At 41.3% G+C, this 23,678-nt stretch overlaps 1 protein-coding gene across 1 annotated transcript in view; it reads right to left on the minus strand.

Moving 5' to 3' along the window:
* The window catches only part of Pccb (propionyl-CoA carboxylase subunit beta), a 60,701-nt gene that overhangs the window by 16,686 nt on the left and 20,337 nt on the right, over window positions 1–23,678 (minus strand). Inside the window, exons 6-8 of the mRNA XM_027933686.2 lie at window positions 17,267–17,377; window positions 5,296–5,404; window positions 2,092–2,212 (exon numbers count right to left, since the gene is read on the minus strand). Of these exons, the coding sequence (XP_027789487.2) occupies window positions 2,092–2,212; window positions 5,296–5,404; window positions 17,267–17,377 (341 nt within the window). The remainder of the gene's footprint in view (window positions 1–2,091; window positions 2,213–5,295; window positions 5,405–17,266; window positions 17,378–23,678) is intronic.

Raw genomic sequence — 23,678 nt, forward strand, 5'->3', positions numbered from 1 at the left:
TGGGAGGTGGGGAAGGAAACAGGAGAGGCTCAGCATGGGGACTAGGCTGGTTCTGTCCCTGCTGGGCTTGGTGAGTCCAACACCAACCCTGGAGATTGTCCTGTTTCCTTTTCAGAAAAACAAATGACCTTATTCCCCCTGAAGGTGATTCATTTAAACTTCTGTGTACCTCCTATAGTCTAAACACTGTGAGGCACTAAAGCTCACCGGAGGGACAGACAGGGAGAGCCCAATCAGCCATCCTGAAAGATTAAAAGCAAGAGGCAAAGTCAGAGTTCTGCAGAAACCACCAAGGGTTCCCATTCCCCGTGGAAAGGCTGACCTGCTGGAGTACCTTTAAGAAGCAAAGCCGCTGGGCTGGGCTGTGGCTCAGTGGTAGAGACTTGCCTAGCATGTGTGAAGGCACTGGGTTAGATTCTCAGCACCACATATAAATAAATAAAATAAAGGTCCATCAACAACTAAAAAAATACAGGGAAAAAAAGACAAAAGAAGCAAAGCTACACCATACTGGGCACGGTGGCGCACACCTGCGATTCCAGCTACTCAGGAGACTAAGGCAGAAGGAATGCAAGCTCAAGGCCAGCCTGGGCAACTTGGTCAGACCCTGTCTCAAAATAAAAAGGGGTGAGAATGTATCTCAGGGGTAGAACATGCCTGAGTTCAACCCCAGGACTGAAAGAAAGAAAAAAAAGCAGCCCCATAGACTGAGACACGACTATGACTCCTGCCTGCATCAGGTGGCCTGGGAGGGAGGCCAAGCCAGAGCCCACTCCCACCAGCCAGAGGACTCAGCAGTTTAGATCCCCCAACCTCCTCTCTCCATCACTCTCAGCCCTTCCTGTTCTGTGCGGACAGCCAGAGGCTACAGTGACCCCAAGATGTGGCCTTGGTCAGGCCACCTGCTCCAACAAGCCCAGCTCCCAGAGCTCTTCTCTGTGCTAGGCGTGGCCCCGATGAGAAGTCCTCCTTCACTTTCCCCTACACACACAACCACCATGGACCAATGCAGACCATGAGGCCAGAACACCTTCAAACGACCCCCAAACCCTTCAAGAAGGCCAACCGCACACGCATTCACAAAGAGGGCTGAGCAACCCTCCCCTCTAGGACTACACACACTGGCCTCAGTGGGGCCTTTGTTGACATGATTTCAGGTCACCCCTGGCCTGTTCCTGGCCCCATAGATGGGAGCTTTGGTCCACGTCATAGGGTAATGTCTAAAAATGGCTCCTTGCCAAACAACTCCAAACCCTGACCACTGAAGTCCAGGCCATGTGAGCACAGGCAGTTCTAATCCGGAGAGGAAACGGGAACAGAGGGGAGCAGCAGTCTCTGTGGTGCCCACATCAGGCAGTGACCCAAAAAGCAAGAGGGAAAGGAGGTCTTTGCTAGGTCGCCAGGAGCAGGCCTGCTCCAGGATTCTCCCAGCCTCTGGCAAGAACAGTGTGCACAGGCGAGTGTCCTGAGGGGCAAGCTGTCTGCATCCCTCTGCATTGATTTATTTCATGTCAAGACAAAAAAAAAAAAAAAAAATCTTTCATTTCCAAGTTTGGACAACTCAAATCTCTCTTAGGAAGCAAAATGTGTGGTCCCCCAGCCCTATAAGGTATCCAGCAGAAACTACCATGATGAAGGATGTGCATAAAATCATCTTTCTTTGCTCTTGCACCCAGACATGCTACCACCGTCCCCATATCTAGAAGCCACACTGACCCTACTCCACAACTGTTAGGGTCTGTAAACAAGTCAAGATGGCGCCTGGCATTCTGCCAGAGGGAGTGGTTTGTGAAGTAATGCCAGCGAGCCATTAAGTATGGAGATTCCTTATTGGTTGACTGCTGTATCTAGTTTATGCTAATTACATAAGCTGTGTGGAATGTATATATACCCCTCCTGTCCTACAATAAACGGCTCCCACTCCTGCTGTATCAATGTACACAAGTTGCTCGTCACCCCCCGGTTATTTTGCCCAGCCAGCCGGGCTGCGGCACACAACTGCTCCAAAATGCCCAACGATCCTGGAGGTCCAGTCAGGGCAGATGGGGAAGCCATTCTGAAAAATGAGAGGCGGGACAGCCTGTCACCCACCTGGGGTCGTGGCACTCGCGGATGGGAGCCTGGTCCTGGCTGCTGAGGGGCAGGTAGTTGAAGAACTCCCGTAGATTGCACAGGGCATCGATGTCATTCTCAAAAGCTCTGTGAGCCACGCCTGAGAAAACAGGGAGGATTAATGGGCCAGGGCACCGGTTGGCACTAGGACTCTGCTTCCTGCCCATGCGCCCTCTCTGGGGCTCTCGCCGCAGACCACGATGACAGCTCTGTCCTCAAATCCTCTGCTAAGGAAGGACACTGCACACCTCCGACCTTTGGACTGAGCTGCAACCCACACAGGCGGTTCTGTGCTCTACCCTCACACTCGGCAGGGTCACACTCGGAAGGGTCACATTCTGCAGGGTCATACCTTCCTTATTCAGGTCTGTGCTCACGTCCCCTCCTCTCCTGTCCTCCCACCCTCCACTTCCACCCCTGTGCGTTGGGGGGCTCTTCACAACTTCCCTGTCACACCTGCTGCCCTGTTCACTGCAGGATGCTCCCTTAGAGGGCGTCCCACCACTGCCATCCCCTGGCAAGGCCACTGCCTGGCCCATGACATGCTCAACAATGGTGAGGGGAAAGGAGGGACTACCTGACCCTAGCCAGGGATCAAGCCATTGCTCCTGAAGAACGTTCTGAAATAAAGACCAGCAAACAAGGCGGTGAATGCAGTGCAGCAAGTGACTGAGGACTCTCAGGTCAGCCTCACCAGACTCCCTGCTTCCACCACTGCCCCTATGGTCTCTTGTCTACACAGCAGCCAGGGGGAGCTTTTAAGTCAAATCATGTCACGTCTCTACTCCTGGCTGTCCATGGAATAGTCACTCTCCTACCCCAGGGCCTTTGATTGACTCTTCCCACTGCCTGCAATGCTCCTCCCTACCACCCAAAAAGAACTTCCAACTGTTTAATCCTTGCCCTCACAGTGAGGCCTACCCTACCCACCCCATTTGAAACTTCAGTCACCCCAATCCCATTTGCCCTGTTCTACTTTTCCACATTATATATTACCTTCTGACATGCTATCAGTTGTACTTATTGATAATATTTGTTATTTTCTATCTTCTTGACTAGAACACAGGCCCCACATGGGCAGAACTTGTTGCTGTTCTGACCACAGATGCGTTCCCAGCCCCTAGGACAATGCTTCCTACCCAATGAGTAAAAAGCATTTTTGATGTAATAAAATTATTTCAATCAAGAAGTATTTATTAATTAGTACAACCACTTTGGAGGACGGTCTGGCAGTTCCTCCAAAAAGTTAAATATGGTGTTATCATTTCACCCAGAAATCCTATTTACAGATATGTAGCAAAGAGAAATGAAAACATACATTCACATAAAAATATTTATAGTAGTATACTTAAGAGAGCAGAAAAAAGTAGAAATGACCCAAACATCCATTAACTGATCAACAGACAATAAAATACAGTAGGGCTAGAGTAGGAAGGAGAAAAGAAGCAGTGGTAGAACACTTGCCTAGCACATGTGAGACCCCAAGTTCTATTCCCAGCACTGCAAAAATATTCATTAGAATATAATTCAGTCATACAAAGGAATGAAATATTCATTCATGATACAAAATGATAAACCTTAAACAACTGATGCTAAGCAAGACACAAGTCACACAAGAGCACATGTTGTAGGGTTCTGTTTATATAACATATCCCAATAGACAAACACACAGAAATAGTAAGTGGGCTGAGGGTTGCTTTGCCTAGGGCAGGGAATGTGGGGTGCAAGGGGGTAGGAGTGTTATTGGGTACAGCGGGTAATGGGGTGCTGGGGATGATGAAAATGTTCCAAATTGTGGGAATGATTATACAATTCTGAATGTATTTAGAAACACACACACACAAACATACACACAACTGCATGCTGTAAATAACTATTGAAAGTGTATGATCCAATATCAAAAAGGAAGGAAAGAGAGCAAGATGGGAGTCTGATACACAGAGCATCTTTGGGCCTTGCTTAGGGGATACAGGATCAGGCGTGAGATGCAGACCTTCAAAGGGTCTCAGGCCCTGAAAGACCACCGCATACTATCTTGAAAAAACAAAAAACTCGGGGCTGGGGTTGTGGCTCAGTGGTAGAGCACTTGCCTCGAATGTGTGAGGCACTGGGTTTGATTCTCAGCACCACATATAAATAAAAAATAAAGGTCCATCAACAACCAAAATTAATAAAATAAATAAATTTTTTTAAAAATCATGTTACAAAGGAAATCCAATGTCATGGGCAGAGCTTCATTCCTTTAAGCTATCAAGTGAAAAAACAGGCAACAGAAGAACGTGTGTTTGGATGCAAATCGTGTATTCACACTCACCGGCCCAAAAGACAGCAGAGGTATCACAGAAAACTCAGTGGTGATTATCTGTGGTCGATGGAATTTCTATTTTTACTACTGTGTATTTTACCATAAATGCTAAATACCATTGATATTAAGAATAAACAGCATATGTTATCAAATCAAAGACATCACCAAGACTCAACATATTTTATACCCCAGTGAGAAAGAAACCACTGCCAATTATGCCCCGAGATAATGCATCTTCACTAATATCAGAATCATGCCCTGCTCTCCATATAAAGTTTTTGTGTCTTTTATAGGAACAAAAATGTTTTGTTTCAACGCCAAAGCACAAACTTTTACACATTTTAACTGTGGCATGAGTGGTAAGTAACCCCAGAGAGGAACTGACCAATCTCATGAACACACGGTCATGACCGTCATGTTAAGACCCTACCTGGCCAGTGGGAGTCGGTAAAACACTACCTGTTCTTAAGACATTCTCCAACTTTGGAGTCACAGACCTTTTTGTTAAAAGTTCAACTGCACATATATACATCATACCTACTTATGACCACCATTCCAAGGATTCGTTTTAAAATTAAAGAAAAAAAATTAAAGAATATTAAAGTAGGGGCTTGGGTGTGGTTCTGTGGTACAGCACTTGCCCAGCATGTGTGAGGCCCTGGCTTCCATCCCCAGCACCACACCAAAAATAATTATATAAAAGCATTAATAACACCCTAGTATTCATTCCATGTCTGCAGGCAATACACTGTACTACAGTCTCCCCAAGTAAGTCCAGCCAACTAAATGACATTTTTAGAAATCTGTCACCATTCCCTTTGGCGGTGCCCCTTCCTGGCTGCTTGCTTGTATAGTAAGCTCATCCTCAGGCCTCTCACCTGACATGGTGGTGTGGGTCTTGGCGCCACCAAGCTCCTCCTGGGTGACATCTTCATTGGTGACAGACTTCACGACTTCAGGGCCAGTGATAAATAGGTAGGAGGTGTCCTGAAATCAGATTTCCAGAACTATCAATCTCAAATCACCAGAGCAGTTCAGATCCTGAAGCTCACTCCACCAGGAAGATAAATTTAGGGAAAGTAGAGGCTTGACAGCAGAACAAGACTGGGAGCAGACACCCATCTAGACGAAGACCTGAGTTTTCCAGGCCTCCTTGTCTGATTTTTTTTTTTTTAATCTTTGTTGCATGGTTCTATCTCCTCAAATTAACTCACAGTGTGATGAATATCTCAGGGTCCTTCATTCATAGAACTCAGTAACAGGTGACCTTTACTCAGAGTTTGCTGAGAACCAAATGCTTTTCTAAGCACTTCACAGGACTATGTCAGTAAAATCTACCTACCATATCACCCCCATGTACATTTGGGAAAACTGAGGCCCCTAAGATGGTATGCAACCAATCACTGTAAGTGAAGACACTTAAAGACACTGATAATCAATACATGGGCACTCAGAGGGTGACAGGCTTTTGATTTTTAGTTTCTAAGTTATAGATGATAAAAGGTACACTATAAAAAATTTAAACACAAGAATAAGGGATACAGTGAAAAGTAAGTCTAAGCCTGGTGCAGTGGTGTAAACCTGCAATCCCAGCTATTCGGGAGGCTGAGGCAGGAGGATCTCAGGTTGGAAGCCAGCCTGGGCAATTTAGCAAGAACTTGTATCAAAATAAAAAGGTCTGGGGGCATAGTTCAGTGGTAGAGCATTTGCCTAGCATGAGCAGGACCACTGAGGAGGAGGGGGGAGGAAGGAGAAAGTCCATATCCCAGGCCTGTTTCCAAGCTTCCAATCTCCTTCCCCTAAGACACCACTATTTCTGATTTATCCTTACAGAGACACTCATGCACATGAGCGCATTCACACACACACAACACACACACACACACACACACACATGTACATTTATACGCATATATCTGTCCTCTTATTTTCTAATGTAACAGGGACTTAGAGAGGCTGCCTTTGCTGAAAGCAGTGACCCCCCCCCCCACTTAGGTCTACACATGTGCAGTGGGTAGCAGAAAGTAGGGTAAAGTTACGGGCACCTCTGCCTTCATTTGGTATCTGCCTCCTTTATTACCCTCAACTTTGAGTCAGGCCCCTGCTCAGCTCAGCACGTAGACATGTTAATCATTTAAGGAGTGTTCATCTAAAAACTAGCGATACAAGGTTTATTTGCCCTAAACCCGAAACCTATCTCAACCCTCTTGAGTCTGAGGCCATATATGCAGCATCCTGTTTCACAGCCCTGGAGTGGGGCCTAGAAGTCTTCAGTCACTGACGGACACCTTCCAGAAACAGCAGAAGCAATGTCTCATGGGAGCTGAGCTGCCTGCCCCCTTCCAGAATCCCAGGCCTGATGGATACACACCCTGAGCAGCAAGAGGAAGCTGCCCCCTCCAGTGACAAAGATATCTCTCAAGCCACCTTGCAGAACCAGAGCCAAGAGAATGATCACCCAGGCCATAGCTGGACAGAGACTGCTCAACAATTCAAGCCTCTCACCACCCCCACCCCGATTCTTCCTCTATTTCAATCTCAAATTCACTTCAGCACCCCAAAGACAGGGCTGAGATACTGGATCTCACTTTGCCTTCCCAAATATGGGATGTTGATTAAAATTCATTTCCTGCTTTTTCACCATTATTTTTTCTGCTTGGTGTTGAGGCAAACGACAGGATCTGGTGGGGTTTGGGGTTTGGTTTTCTGGGAGGTGCAGAGTCAGTCCTCTGGCCTAGGATGTTGGTAACACTAACAAACATTTTCTTTCTTACATAGTATCTTTTTCATTTATAACACAAACAGTATCATATCTATAATATTCCCAAATTTGTTTTCTTTTTAAACCATAGTACTATAGCTTGAAGATCACAAGATCAGTATATTAGGACATGTATTATAACTGAACTGTCACTTACAGATGGACACTTGTTTCCAATATTTTGTCAAATAAGCAATTCTACAATAAATATTTTACTATAGTCATCTCTGAACTGACTATTCATTTTCTTTGCCCATTTTTCAATTGGACAAGATTTTGTTTTGTTGCAATTTGGTTTTGTGTTTGTGGGTACTGGGATTGAACCCAGAGGTACTCTACACTGAACCACATTCCCTTTTTATTTTTTGAGACAGGGTGTCACTAAGGTGCCTAGGCTGGCCTTGAACATAGATACCCCTGTCTCAGCCTCCAGAGTAACTGGGATTACAGGTGTAAGCCACAGTGCTCAGCCAACTGACTTTTCACAAACTAAGGTTCATCCTTAGTCTATTATTTGTACGGTATCAGTCTTTTGTGGTTCCTTTGTTTGGAATCTTGCTAGAAACATCTAGATAGAAAGATCTCCCAAATTCCACAAAATTTCCAAACAAATGTTCATAGCAGCACTATTCTGAACAATTAAACTGGAAATGGCCAGTCAGCATGTAAGAAGCTGGACTCACAAGTTTTTACTAACCAGTAAAAAGCTGAACAAACTGAAAAATCAAGAGTTCTTAGATCCATCAGAGAGGTGGAATCACAGGGCAGATCACTCCAAAATCTGAGACTGGCAGGTAGGCAAACACAGAGAACTGAGGCTTGTCAGAGCAGAAATCCTGAGTCCAAACCTCCAGGGGAGCCAGAGCTGAGTGGAACCTGAACTTCACTGAGGAGCTACCAGAGGCTCAGCAGGTAATCTAAGATGAATACTCCAAAAGGGCCTAGTGACTGAGGGTCTTGTACTTGAAAACTGTACCAAGAACTTGCCCAGGTTCTCAGTAACTATTAGTGAAAACCCTCCTGCTGCTTCTGGCAAGGGGAGGGGACAAAGGATCATTTTGAGCCAGTGTGTAGAGCATTCTGTTCCTCTTAACAAGATCTGCCCTCAGGAGACACCATTAACTACAGTCTAACCAGCTGGAGTTTTATCAGAGATAACTGACCTGAGGAAAGAAAATACCTAACTCCATCCCAATCCCTGTCGAGGAAGGGGTGAGAGGGAGGGGACTGAGAAACACCTAGGGTTCACACTCCAAGGCCCAGGGTCACTGGAAGACAAGACCTGCTCAGGACTACAGAATGCCCCTCCCCTTACCACCATGTGCCTCAAGGCCATGCATGAGGCCCTGGGTTCCAACCTCAGCACCACACACAAATAAAAAGGTATTGTGTCCACCTACAACTGAAAAATAAGTTTTGTGGTTTTTTTTTTTTTTTTAAGTAAAAGATAAAGACTTTCTCAAGGGCTGGGTTGTGGCTCAGTGGTAGATCATTTGCCTAGCATGTGAGGCACTAGGTTGATCCTCAGAGCCACATAAAAAATAAGTTAAATAAATAAATAATAAAGATACTATAACTAAAAAAAAATTAAAAAGACTTTCTCAGATAAGCAAAAACTGATGAAATCTATTGTTAGTAGATATTCTTTACAAGAAATGTTAAATTATTTAGAATATCTTTCTGAAGGTAAATGATAAAGGTCAGAAACTTGGAGCCATATAAAGAAAGAATATTACATAAGGAATAAATGAAGATAAAACTTTATTTTTTATTCTTAGTTGATCTAACATAATTTGTTCAAAATAATAGCAACAATATATTCAATTACATATGCATATACACACATATACATGCATACAGAGAAAATGAATAACAGCAATAACACAAGAGCTGGGAGGAAAGTGAAATACTGTTATCCTACTGCTACCCAGGAAGTGGTACGTGTAATCTGAAAGACACCTGGGTTAGTTGCAAATGTTTACTGCAAAGCCTAAGACAACCAATAAAGTTCAAAAAAGAAAAAAAAAGTGTAACAAATGTGCTAATAAAGGAGAGAAAATTGGATCCTATAAAATGCTCAATTAACCACAAAAGGGCCAGGCACAGTAGTGCACAACTGTAATTCCAGCAACCTGGGAAACTAAGAAAGGAGGATTGCAAGTTTGAGGGCCAGGTGGGCAAATTATACCTGCTTTAAAATAAAAAAACAAAAGGGCTCAAAGGTGGAGTGCCCCTGGGTTCAATCCCTAGTACTATTAAAAATATATATGTGTGTGTGTGTGTGTGTGTGTATAAACTAACAAGTGATTAAAGCAGGGTTTCAAGACACAAGGTTATTACACAAAAGTCACTTTCTAATACCAGAAATGAATAAGTGGAATTGGAAATTAAAAACACTACCATTTACATTAGCATCACCAAAATTAAATACTTACGTATTCATCTAACAAAATATGTATAAAATCTATGAGAAAAACTACAGAGAAATCAGAGAACTAAATGAAGACACTCCATGTTCAGAGGTAGAAAGGCTTAAGATTGTCAAGATTTTATGTCTTCCAGACTTCATCAACATATCTGATATAATCCCAATTAAAAAAAACTCAAGTTATTTAATAGCTCTAATAATTCTAGAAGTTTATATGGTCAGGCAAAACACCTAGAAAACCAGGAGAAGCAGAGCTGGAAGAATGACACTATTTCACATGTTATCAATGCACAGTTACCAGGACACTATAGTGGTGGCTGAAGAATAAATAGAACAGAACAGAGAATCCAGAAACAAACACACAGAGGCTATTAATGTTTGACAAAGAAGCAAAGGCAATATATTGGAGGAAAGAGGGACTTTTCAAATTATGGTCTGGAGCAACTGGATATCCAAATTAGGGGGAAATCATCTAGAAGATTCAACACCCTTCACAAAAATCGACTCAAACTGGACCACAGGCTTAAATAAAAACAGTAAGGAAAGTACACACATTCTAGAACAGAATATAGGAAAAAATCTAGATGATCTTAGTTCAGGTAGTGACTTTTTAAAAGAACATTGAAGGCATAATCATGAAAGAAATAAGTTACACTTGTTAAAATTAAAATTTTCTATTCTAAGGAAAAGACTATCAAGACAAGGAAAAGACAAGCCACTGACCGCAACAAAGTATTTGCAAAAGAAACATCAACTAAAGAACTATTATCCAGAGTACAGAAAGAACACATAGAACTCAACAAAACACAATCTATTTAAACAAACAGGCCAGAGACCTGAACAGAAAGCTCACCAATGAAAATATACAGATGCCAAGTAAGCATGAGAAGATGCCACACGTTGTCCATCTTCAGGGAATTGTAACCTTAAATAAGATATCAGTGCACACCCACTAGAATGGCTGAAACCCAGAACGCAGATAATGCCAAATGCTGGGGAGAATGTGGAACAACAGGAATTATCAGTCATTCCTCGTGGGAATGTAAAATGGTATGGCCACTCTGGAAGACAGTTTGGCAGCTTCTTATAAAACTAAATATACTTTTAACATATGATTCAGCAATGGCACTCCTTGGTATTTACCCAAATTAGTCAAAAACATACGTCCAAACGAAAACCTACACACGGTATTTACAGCAGCTTTACTATAATGCCAAGACAAGGAAGGAGCCAAGATGTCCTCTGACAGGTGGATGGGTAACGTAACCCCCCAGCATCCAGATAAGGAATGTTATTCATTGCTAAAAATAAGTGAGCTACTCAGCCATTGAAAGGCATGGTGGAAATTTAAATGTGCATTACTAAGTGACAGGAGCCAATCTGGAAAGGCTACCAACTGGATGATTCCAACTATGTGACATTCTGGAAAAGGCATAACTAGATAGGCAGAAAAACAGTAGCTGTCAAAGGATGGGGGGAGGGTAGGAACAGGCAGAGCACAGAGGATTTTCAGGGTAGATTTAGGAGAGTCAAACTATTCATATGAAAAATGCCATTATATGTTTGTTAAAACCCACAGAATGAACAACATCCAGGGTGAACCCTAAAAGGAACAACGGACTTTGAGTAATGATGTGTCAATGCAGGTACACCAACTGTAACAATGTACCACTCTAGCGAGTGCAAGGGTATACACAGGAAATCTTCGCGACTTCTGCTCAATTTTGCTATGAACATTAAACTTCTCTAAAAAATTAAGGTTTATTTAAAAAAAAAAACTAAAAACAACCTAAAATGTTCATTAGAAGATTAATCTCTAAGCAATTGTCCTAAATAAACGGGCTGGGGATACAACAGCTCAGCTGTAGAGCGCTTGCCTCACATGCACAAGGCCTTGGGTTCAATCCCCAGCACCACAAAAAAAAAAAAAAAAAAGAAGCAGCAGCTAACGCTCCTCCCACTAATGAGTACATATTTTCTGTATGATTTTTTATACATAAAATATCATTTTGTATGATTCCATTGATACATAATCCTAGAAAATGCAAATTTATTTGTAAAGACAGAAGGTTGCAAATTTATCTATAGTGACAGAAGGTAAGTCAATGGCTACCAGATCAGGTTTTGTTAAACATGGATGTTAAAAATGGATTACAAAGAAACTTTTAGGGGTGCAGGATGTTCCTTGTCTTGAATCATATAGTAACTGCTTTATGGATTTATACAAACATCAGGTTGTACACTTCAAGTACGTATAATTTATCTCATATTTCAATACAGTTGAAAAAAATGTATAAAGCCAGACATAGTTACATGTGCCCACAGCCCACCTTCTCAGTAAGCTGAGGCAGGAGAATCTCCTGAACCCAGGAGTTCGAGACCACCAGCCTAGGCAATCTGACGACACCTTGCGTAAACGCAAAGGGCCAAGAATAGCCCATTTCACCTGAGAACAAGGTGGGCCAACCTGCAACCTGCTCTACCAGCTATCAACATCTCCTGTAGCCACCCTGACTGAGGTCGTGTGGCACTGTCACAGAAATAGGCACACAGACCACCAGAGCTGGATTTATGACACATGTGGCATCACAGAGCAGGAATGGATGTTCATTTCCATAAAAGGCTCTAGATTGACAAGGTCAATCACTGAAGAGAAAAAATGGGGGAAGGGACTCCTACTTCAAACCATGCATCAATTCCAGGAAGGTATAGACAGGTAAAATAGGCAAACCAATAAAGCTTTAAGAAAATGGAAACTACCTTCATGACCTTGAGGTAAGAAAAACTCTTTTCAGAATTAAAACTACTACCCATTAAAGGAATGTGCACATGTGAACATGTGAACTTGATTCACATATCAAACAGGATAGGAGCCAGCTTAAGGCTGGCTGGTTAAGGACAATATGAGCATCAAAACAAACAACAGTAATGGATTATAAACCACTGGGCAAAACAGGAATTCTTGAATTCACATTAATAATAGATTAAATAAACATATCTTCAAGAAAGTAGAGCCGCAAGGCATGGTGGCACATACCGGTAATCCCAGCAGCTCAGGAGGCTGAGGAGGAGGATCTTGAGTTCAAAGTCAGCCTCAGCAAAAGCAAGGCACTAAGCAACTCAAGTGAGACCCAGTCTCTAAATAAAATACAAAATAGGGTGGGGGATGTGGCTCAGTGGCTGAGTGCCCCTGAGTTCAATCCCTGGAGAGAGAGAGAGAGAGAGAGAGAGAGAGAGAGAGAGAGAGAGAGAGAAAGAAAGAGAGAGAGAGAAAGAAAGAGAGAAAGAGAAAGAGAAAGAGAGAAAGAAAGAGAAAGAGAGAGAAAGAAAGAGAGAGAGAGAGAGAGAGAGAAAGGAAGGAAGGAAGGAAGGAAGGAGAAAAGAAATTGGGGTTCTTCCTTAGAGTAAAACGCCAGTTGAGGGCTGGGACTGGGGCTCCACGGTAGAGCACTTGCCTAGCATGAGTGAGGCACTGGGTTCAATCCTCAGCATCACATAAAAATAAATAAATAAAATAAAGGTATCATGTCCATCTACAACTGTAAAAATATATTTTAAAAATAATAAAAATTTTAAAAACTTTTTAAAATTCCACTTAATAGGAAGCAAATCATGGAGCTAGATAACCATTTTATTAAACATTATAAAGTATGGATTAGTTTAGAAAATAAACCAATCAAGGAGAAAAAGTGAGATGCAGAGTAGAATATTCTCAAGTTCTCAAAGCATCTCTCCAAAAAGCACCATTAAGTTACAAAGAGAAAACCAGGAACTCCATGGGGAGAAAGAGACCACACCCTGAGCTGGCTATCAAAGTGGCATCACTCATAGGGGAATATGGGCATCTCTCGACTCTAGATAGAATAATCTAAGATGATACAGCAAGCCTTACGTAACAGACAAACTCAGATACCAAACTCAACTCTAATCCCCAGGAAACATCAGATAAGCCCATTCTGGAGAACAGAATAATTTATCTTGTATCCTTCCAAACTGTCAATATCATGATGAAAAGTCCAAGGAATTGTTTCAGCTTAAAGGAGACCAACAAGAAATGACACCTTGGGATATGGGATCCCAAGGTAGGCCATGTGTTTGGCCACAACACAGGATTTAATCAATTTTGAGAGTGAAATCAATCACAATGGGATGCAACTAAAAACAGAAGGAAAACTAGAAAATTCATAACATGTAAAAAGCAAATAATTTTAAACCATCAATGAGTCAAAGAAGAAATCACAGGGAAATTTTAAAATATCGAGACAAATGAATATTAAAAACATCATACGAGGGACTGGGGCTGGGGCTCAGCAGGAGAGCACTTGCCTAGCATATGCAAGGCTCTGGGTTCGATCCACTTAAAAATAAATAAATAAAATAAAGGTATTGTGTCCAACTACAACTAAGAAAATATTTTTTTAAAAATCATACAAAAACCCAGAACACAGTGAAAGCAACACCAAAAGAGAAACTTATAGCTCTAAGCACATTAAAAAAGAAGAAAGGTCTCAAAACAACCAACTTTACACCTTGAAGAACTGGGGTTAAAAAAAAAAAGAACTAGGGTGGGGGCTGTGGCTCAGGGGTAGAGCACCTGCCTAGCGCGTGTGAGGCACTGGGTTCTATCTTCAGCACCACATAAAAATAAATAAATAAATATATAAATAAATAAAGACATGTGTCCACCTATAACTAAAAAACAAATACTAAAAAAAAAAAGAACTAAACCTACAGCTAGCAGAAGATAAATAGAAAAACAGGAAAAGCTAACAAAACCAAGAATTAGTTCTTAGAAAAGGTCAATAAAATTAACAAACCTTCATCTAGATATTAAAATCATTACCCAAAGTCGTCTACAGATCCAAGGCAGTCCCTATCAAAATCCCAATGAAGTTTTTAAGTAGCAAGAGGAAAACCCAGCCTAAAATCAATATGGGACTTCATAGGATTACATACAGTCAAAACAATCTTGAAAACGAAGAATGAAGGTGGAGATCTCATGTCTTCATTTTAAAACTTACTACATGACCACCATAATTAAGACAGAACACATCAATGGGAGAGAGGGAGCCCAGAAATAAATCCTTGTGTGAATCAAATAACTGCCTCGATACAAAAACTGGTATTATCAGTGCCCCTAAATAGAACAAAAATATATCTTTCATCATATGCTAAATGTACAATATATTTAGACCCATTTCTCACTTCTGTTCCATCCCATGATCTGTCCACTCACTGCATGTTAATGAAGCCATTTTGGTTACTGCAGCTCTATAATGTACTATGGCACTGGCAAGCTAGCCCTCATTATACTTCTTCTGAAGTGTTTATTCTTACAGGATGTTTCTTTACCCCACATGAACTTCATAATTACCTTTCAGATTCTTTTTTAAAAAGATGTTGCATTTTGGGGCTGGGGCTGTAGCTCAGTGGAAGAGCGCTTGCCTAGCACACATGAGGCACTAGGTTCGATCCTCAGCACTACATAAAAATAAACAAATAAAATAAAGGCATTCTGTCCACTTTCAACTCCAAAAGAAAATTTTTTAAAAAATGTTGCATTTTTATTGCACTTTATTAAACAAATGAAATATTTAAGATATCAAATGATTAAGGTCTAACAATTAGTTGCAGGACAAGAATACAGTTAGGCCCTAAGTAATTCAGTGAGACCTTGTCTCTAAATAAAATTTAAAAAGGGCTGGGGATGTGGCTCAGTGGTTAAGTGCCCCTGGATTCACTCCCCAGTACCAAAAAAAAAAGGCAAAGAAGGGAAAGCAGTTTGGAAAGAACCCCAGCAGCTAAAGGGCTGAGCAGGATAATGTAAACTGTCAACAAAACCAAAAAAGTGGCCAGAGGTGACAGAAGATGTCACAGAGGCATCGTGGGAGGGCATGAGAAAACAATGCTGCTGAGAGATTGAGGGAGATGAGCAATAACTAGCATTCACAGTGACACAGAAGGCACTAATGACCTTAGAGGACAGTTTAGTGGATTGGGAGGACAAGGCTAAATTGACATGAACAGGAAAAGAGAGTGGGCACAGGGGTGCACATCTGTCATCCCAGCAACTCAGGAGGTTGAGGCAGGAGAACAGGAAGTCCACGGCCAGCCTGGGCAACTCAAAGAGACCCTGTCTCATAATAAAATAAAAAAGGCTGGGGTGCAGCTCAGTGGTAGAGCATTTGCCAAGCATGTGCAAGTCCCTGAGTTCAATCCCTAGCATTGCAAAAAAGAAAAAAAAAAAAAAAAAATGGTGAGGGGAGGGAGAGAGAATTACCTATAGGGGACAGCTTTTGTTTTTAAAGACAAAAAAGACCTGCACTTGATTAAGTTCTGATAGGATACAGTAGCAAGGGAGAAAATGGAAGTAGTAAAGAGGGCTGGGGATGAGCCAAGTGGTAGAGCACTTGCCTAGCATGTGCAAGGCCCCAGGTTCAACCCCCAGTACTGCAAAACACAAAGTTCCCATATCCTTGCCACCCTTTAAAAGAATGTAATAAAGCAGCAGAGAGAAGGGTCAGCATGAGGCCACTGAACAGGCATGGAGAGCTGTGTTCCCCAACGTGCACAGGAAGGATGGCCTCCACCAGAGGAGCCACTCCTGCACCTCTCCTCTGTGCCTGGGGCAGGAAGGAGAAGTGCAGCAGCAGCAGTAGAGAAGTGACCTGCCTGGATTTAGTCAGCAATGTTCAGGAGATTCTGCTGTGCGCAGGAAGCAAGAGATCTGGTCATCTTAATTGGTTAAACCCACCCCTTTTGTTGAACATCTATGTGGCTTTCAGTCTGACATTAGGAACAGAACAGCTGGGTCAGAGGATAAGCACTTTAGAAACTTGAATTCCTACTGCTTTGAGAAAAGTGACTATTGTTACTTTGCATCCCCCAACCTTCCTGTCTTGGTATTTATTGCTCTTTTTGTTAATATTCTAAGAGAAAAAGGCTGATTTTAAAGTAACAGATTAGGCTAGGGTTGTAGCTCAGTAGTTGAGTACTTGCCTTGCATGTGTTAGGCACTGGGTTCAATCCTTAGCACCACATTAAAAAAATAAATAAAATAAAGAATTGTGTCCATCTACAACTAAAAAAAATTAAAAATAAATAAAGTAACAGATTAAGGGCATTTGCCCACATGTTAAGTAGAAGAAAGCATCATTTACAAATAATTTTAAATGTCATTCCATTAAAGTTATGAAATAAAAATATGCACCTCTCAAAATGAAGTCAGAGATCGATTTATTCAAAACCATTTCAAAAAATGAAATAAAATGGCAAATAGTTAAAGAAATAAATGTGGGACGACCAGAAACAATATCCTAAAAATGTAGAAATGCCTCCCATGAGAACCTTTTGAATAGGAGTTAAGAGACTGTCTCCTGTCTGGGAAAAGGATAGATCCTTTAATTACCTAAAAACCATTTAAATTCAGACTAACAAATCAAATCACCCACCACTGAAGCACATGAGCACCTCCTGCTAGTGAACCCCATGAGCTACAGATTCCATGCCAAAACCTCTCCACTAAGACCTTATCATCACTCTGCTGAATGCCAATGAGAATGCAGCTAACAAACTAGATTTGGGTCAGGAATCATTTTTATTACAGATAAGGGGCTACAGGACTCTCAAAGGGCATCAGAAACAGGCTCTTCTTTCTTACCTTCACCATGAATGTGAAGTCTGTTAGGGCCGGGGAGTAGACGGCCCCACCAGCACATGGGCCCATGATCAGAGAAATCTGCGGGATGACTCCAGATGCCGTGACATTCCTCTGTCAAAAGAAAAAGGCAAAAGCATCTGGTTACAGAGGTGTGGAGGCCCTACCTGTGGGAAGATAAAAGAAACAGTAGCATTTGGCTTCACCTGCACAGAGAGGCTATGCAGAAGGTGAACAGGTGAGCAGGCTCAGTAAAGCTCTTCCAGAATTATGTACGCAATTTCCTCCCCTAACTTGTGGGAAAGTTGGTATGTTACTTTCTGGGGTGAAGATCTTCTCTCCTCTCTGCTCCCTGGCAGCTGTTCCCAAAAACCTCAGCAGGATATGAGCTACAGAGAATTGTGCCACACTAGTTCCAGCTCCAAACACACCTCATCCGCAGCACCCATGTCCACACACAGTTGGCTAGAAGAGGAAGGAAAACCTCAGTGACCAGAGCCAGCACTTATCCCAGACTCTGGCCTCTATTCTGAGGTTCTTCACACCCTCCACCCAGTGGGCACCCAGCAGTCACAAGATGAGGCTGAGAGGCAGGTACTACCTTCCACAGTCTGCCCCTCCCAGAGAGGGGATGTCAGGGAGGGGAGGTAGGAGGAGCCAGAAAGGTTCCCTAAGGATAAGGGTATATGATGGGTTAAGCTCAGCCCACCTCCTGGAAAAGACTGGATGTGGGGGCTTGAGGACCCAGGCTGGGCAACAGGGCCCAATCACATCTTGCCCTACTGCCAACCCCTTTCCCTCTCCTGAGCCCCATCAGCTTCGGAAAAGTGGGTCCACTCTTCAGCCTGCTGTGGCTCTGAGCAGAATGTCTGTAAACCATGAGAGTAGCTAATTTTGGCACAAAATGTCTCTATACTCTCTGCAAAACTGACAAGTTAGATAGGTGGTCTTCCAGCTACTGCACAGTTAAGAGTCTGAAAAATTCTCTCCTTAAAAAAAAACTAGAAAACTGGACAAAATTGTCAAAAAAAAAAAATATTAGCATTCAAGGTTCTGGAAACGAATCAAATATTAAATTGTGAAGTGTTCATTCACAAAAAACTGTTAAAGTTGAGATGAGAATGGTAAGAGTCTGAGGCATTCTTTTTTTTTTTTTTAAGTTGTAGATAGACACAATGCCTTTATTTTATTTATTTATTTTTATGTGGTGCTGAGGATCAAACCCAGTGCCTCACATGTGACAGGCAAGTGCTCTGCCACTGAGCCACAACCCCAGCCCCTGACACATTCTTAACCAAGAATGCCACCAGTGCCCAGGCCAGCTCAGGGTTCCCTCAAGGTAAAAGTAATACCAGACAGTAATTCAAGTCCACAAGAAGTAATTAAAAGCACTGAAAAGGGGCTGGGGTTGTGGCTCAGTGGTAGAGCACTCACCCAGCACGTACGAGACGCTGGGTTCAATCCTCAGCACCACATAAAAATAAATAAAATAAAGGTATTATGTCCAACTACAACTAAAAAAAAATATTTTTTTTAAAAAAGCACTGAAAATGGCAAATTATGATTAAATACAAGTACTAAATGAATATAATTCTCAATACTTATATATAATGTAATAATTATAACACTATAATTTGTAATTATAACACTTTGTAATGTAATTATAACATAATTTATAATGAAATATATAATAATAATGGCACAAATGATGGGGAGAAAATAGTTATATTAAAGCAGAGTTTCCATCTTTTACCAGAATAAAGTCAGTATTAACTTGAAGTAGACAGATAATTTAAAATTTATATTGTAACCTTTAGAGCAACCACTAAAAAAAAACTCAAAAAATATAGCTTAAAAAAATAGCTCTACACACAGAACTGTGGGATATTTTTCATTTGAGACAGGGTCTTGCTGTGTCGCCTGGACTAATCAACAAACTGGTGGGTTCAAGAGATCCTCCCCTCACAACCTCCTGAGTAGCTGAGACTACATCCAGCTCAACCTAAGAGTTGAGTGACATCACGGTAGACAGAAGAGGAACTTCTAGGAATCTGGGACTGAAGCAACAACTCAGCTAACAGGGATTGTCTGAAGTAAATACTTTGGAACTTTGGAATTTAGTTGAACACTTGCAGGATCCAAGGAAGAGTGTGATGAAGAAGCAGGTACATCTCAGTGAATTTCTGCATTTGGTATAACTGCTATCATTCCCAGCCCAAAACCATGAAGTAAAAGCAGGTAACTGTGAGGTTGGAAACCCATGTTCCTGAAGTGGCTAGCTGGGGCCAAGGTGGACAACAAGGACCTTGTCCTTCAAATATTAGGGTTGTATGTTTTTGGGGTTTTTCATTTTTGAGATGCAGGGGGTAGAACCCAAGAGCCTCACAAAAGCTAGGCAAGTACTCTACCACTAAGCCACATGCACAGCACAAGGATTGTGTATTTTGATTGCTGATCACTGCTTTTGATGGCTGAGGGGCAGCCTGGAGGCCAGTCATTATTTCAATTATCATGGATTCAAATGGCCACCCCAATACAAAGGAAAGAGATAGTTTGTACCAACCTGGTGTGCCTTCTGAGACGGACATTCAGGGACATCTTTATCTGATCACTGGTGGGCCACAGAGACAACTAAAAGTTCAGTGACCATATTCAACAAGGAAAAAAAGAATTTAACAGAAACCATCCCTGAGGAAACACAGACACTGGAGTTATTAGTCACAGATGCTAGAGTGACTATCTTAAATATGTTCAATGAGCTAAAGGAAACCAAGGAAAAAGAACTCAGGGAAGCAGGAAAACAATGTCCGAACAAAATAAGTATCAATGAAATGAAAAATTCACTAGAATTTTCAACAGCAGATCCAAGTGGCAGAAAAAAGGATCACAAGACTTCAAGGTTAAACTGTTGAAATAATCTAGTCTGGAGAAAAGGAAAAAAAGAAAAATGAATAGAGACATACCAACATATACATTTTAGGAATCCCAAAAGAGAAAGAACGAGTCCGATAAAATATTTGAAGAATAGCCAAAAACTTACCAAATTTGATGAAAGACATGAATATACGCATCTAAGAAGCTCAATGAACTCCAAGTAGGATGAACTCAAAGACATTTATACTGAGACGTATTATAGTCAAACTGTCAAACCCAAACACATTGAAAAAATTTTGAAATTAGAGAGATAGGAGCAACTGATCACACACAGGGGATCTTCAATAAGACTAACCATGTAGGCCAGAAGGCAGTAACACATACTTGAAGAAAAAACTGTTGGCTAAGAATTCTGTGTCCAGAAAAGCTAAACTTCAAGGATAAAAGACAAAATAAGACATGTCCAGATAAACAAAAGCTGAGGGGGTTCATTTGCAGTTGACATGTCATACAAGAAATACTACAGGGAATTCTTTAGTCAGGAAATAAAAGAACACTACAGTAATGTGAAATCATGAGAGAAAAAACACGACAGTAAATACAACTTCCTAGGTAAATATAGAAGACAGTAGGGCTATATTTCAGTCTATAACATCTCTATTTTTCCTATATAATTTAAAAAACAATCATGAAACAATTATAAATCCGATAATGAATACATCATGCATAAAGATATAATCTAGATAATGACAACATAAGATGCAGATGTACAGAAGCAGTATGCTCCCAAACTACTGAAGCTGACCTGGTTTCATTCCAACTAGTTTAATTGTAATCACCAAGGTAACCATTAAGAGAAGGAAACATTAAATATAGAAATGAAAGAAGTGGGAGGGGGGAATAGTAGAGGATAGGAAAGGTAGCAGAATACAACAGTTACTAATAGGGCATTATGTAAAAATGTGGATGTGTAACCGATGTGATTCTGCAATCTGTATTTGGGGTAAAAATGGGAGTTCATAACCCACTTGAATCTAATGTATGAAATATGATATGTCAAGAGCTTTGTAATGTTTTGAACAATGAATAAAAAAAAAAAAAGAAATGAAAGAAGTGAATTTTAATGACACAACCAAACTAAACTTTTAAAAGCCACAATGGTGGAATTAAGGCATAAAAACTATCACATATACATAAAACAAACAGTTGAATGGCAGATGCAAATCCTTCTGTGTGGGTAATCACTTTAAATGTGAATGGATTAAACTCTCCTGTCAAAAAAAGAGATTGGCAGAGATCCAAGATGGCGAAATAGAGGAGGTTGCTTTCCTGGCTGCTCCTTGGTGTGAAACCAAGAAAGCAGACAGGCAGCTTCTCCACAAGGTGAGTGAACAAAAAAAAAAAAAAAAAAAGAAGGGACTTTACTGGAACCTAACACTGGACATTCAAAGCAGATCGGGGACACAGAAAAAAAATCCCCAGCGGCATAGCCACTGCCACAGCCAGAGAAGTCCCTTTGTGAGCATAGTAGATGGATAAGGGAATTAAAGGAAGGAACCTGCATTTTGGGGAGGTCCGAGGTATATCTGGGTAGAGTGTTTAGAGACCACAGACATTGCCCAACAAAGCTGAACAACTCGCTGCACAATACCCATGTGGGGAGAAAGAAGCCACCATCTCTCCAGGCAGAATGCAGAGGACAAAGGAAAGAACCATTTTGCAGCTTCAGCTCAAGAGCAGGCAACAGGGAAAGCCAATTCCTGGCAAACCTGAGTTCGGTCCAAAACACAGGCCCAATAAACACATGCTGCACAACAGAGTGTGCTTAAGTGACCAGGAGAAAATCAAACATGGAGAAAGGTTTACACAGGGGACAACAGGGAGGAAACCCACCCAGCTCTACCCCTCCTGTTCCAATCCCAAGGCTTGCAGGACACATCTGGCCTGGAACTCAGAAGGGTGGGGACGGGAGAGATTGTTTGGAGACGGGACCAAGAAACAGTGAGGTCTGCAATAAGTAGGGACTAAGAACTGGAGATTACTGGGGTAAAGTCTTCCAGCATGGACCAGTCAATACCACCACTGGAGGTGGACTGATTTAAAATCTCCAGACCAATTAGCATTCAGCAAAGAGCCTGGAGCCTTCCTAAAGTTAAACCCCACCTCGAGGAACTCCACCTACAGATTACCTCTCTCCGGCAATCCACAAATCACACTCCAGAATACCAACCTAACACTGCTGAAAAGAGAAGCTGAACTAGAAATAAACCAAAATGACCAGGAACACAAATCACATCTCAATAATAACCTTGAACATTAATGGCCTAAATTCATCAATGAAAACTCCAACAGAAAGAATTCTTTAACTTCTCATCAAGATTTTGTGGGGGTTTTTTGGTGGGTTTTTTTTTTTTTTTTTTAAGAGAGAGAGAAAGAATTTTTTTAGTATTTATTTTTCAGTTTCCGGTGGACACAACATCTTTATTTTTATGTGGTGCTGAGGATGAAACCCAGCGCCCCGCGCATGCCAGGCGAGCGCATTACCGCTTGAGCCACATCCCCAGCCCTTTAATTCTTTTTCACTGTTTAATTGTGACCTTATGGCACATGAACATTTACACAGATTCCTATTTTTTTCCTTCTTATCTCTAGCATTTTTAATGTCAATATTTTTTAATATTTATTATTTTTTAGTTGTAGTTGGACACAATATATTTTATTTTTATTAATCTTTTAGTTCTGTCTTCTCTTCTGCTCCCTCATAATCATCACATTCTATATCACTTCTGTTCTCTCCCCATCCATCATCTGAAAAGTTAAACGCTTTTGCAAACTTCCTGTTTTTATTATAGGCAATAACTGATCATATCATTTCTGTTTATTGTGATAATTAACATTATAGACATCATAGTAGGAACTATTTGATTTAATGCTGTAAATTGTTTGCACTAGTCATTATTATTATTGTCTCCCCCTAAACAGTGAGGCACTGGAAACCTTCAGGGACACTGTAAGTCCACAGGGTAAACACTCTACTGCCTCAGATCCTTACCATTAGATGGGTAGACACACAAACAACATGAAAAAGCAAGGGAACAGATCTCCCCAAGCAAACCAAGATTCTCCAATAACAGAATCCATCAACATCACATGGAAAAAATGTCAGAGAAGGAGCTTAGAATAATTAAACTGGTCTGTGAAGTAAAGGATAATGTAAAAGGGTAGCAAAAGATCACTTCAATAAAAAGAGAAAAAAAAAAGAAATCCTTAAAATGAAGGAAACAATAAACCAAATTAAAAATTCAATAGAAAGCATCAACAGACTAGACCACTTGGAAAATAAAACCTCAGGCAATGAAGACAAAATATATAATCTTGAAAACAGAATTGACCATAGAGATAAAATGTTAAGAAATCATGAACATGGGCTGGGGTTGTGGCTCAGTGGTAGAGTGCTTGCCTTACACATATGAGGCCCTGATCTTAATCCTCAGCACCACATAAAAATAAATAAATAAAATAAAGGTATTGTGTCCATCTA

This window comes from Marmota flaviventris, chromosome 8 (genome assembly GCF_047511675.1).
Source record: "Marmota flaviventris isolate mMarFla1 chromosome 8, mMarFla1.hap1, whole genome shotgun sequence".
NCBI classification, from domain to species: domain Eukaryota; kingdom Metazoa; phylum Chordata; class Mammalia; order Rodentia; family Sciuridae; genus Marmota; species Marmota flaviventris.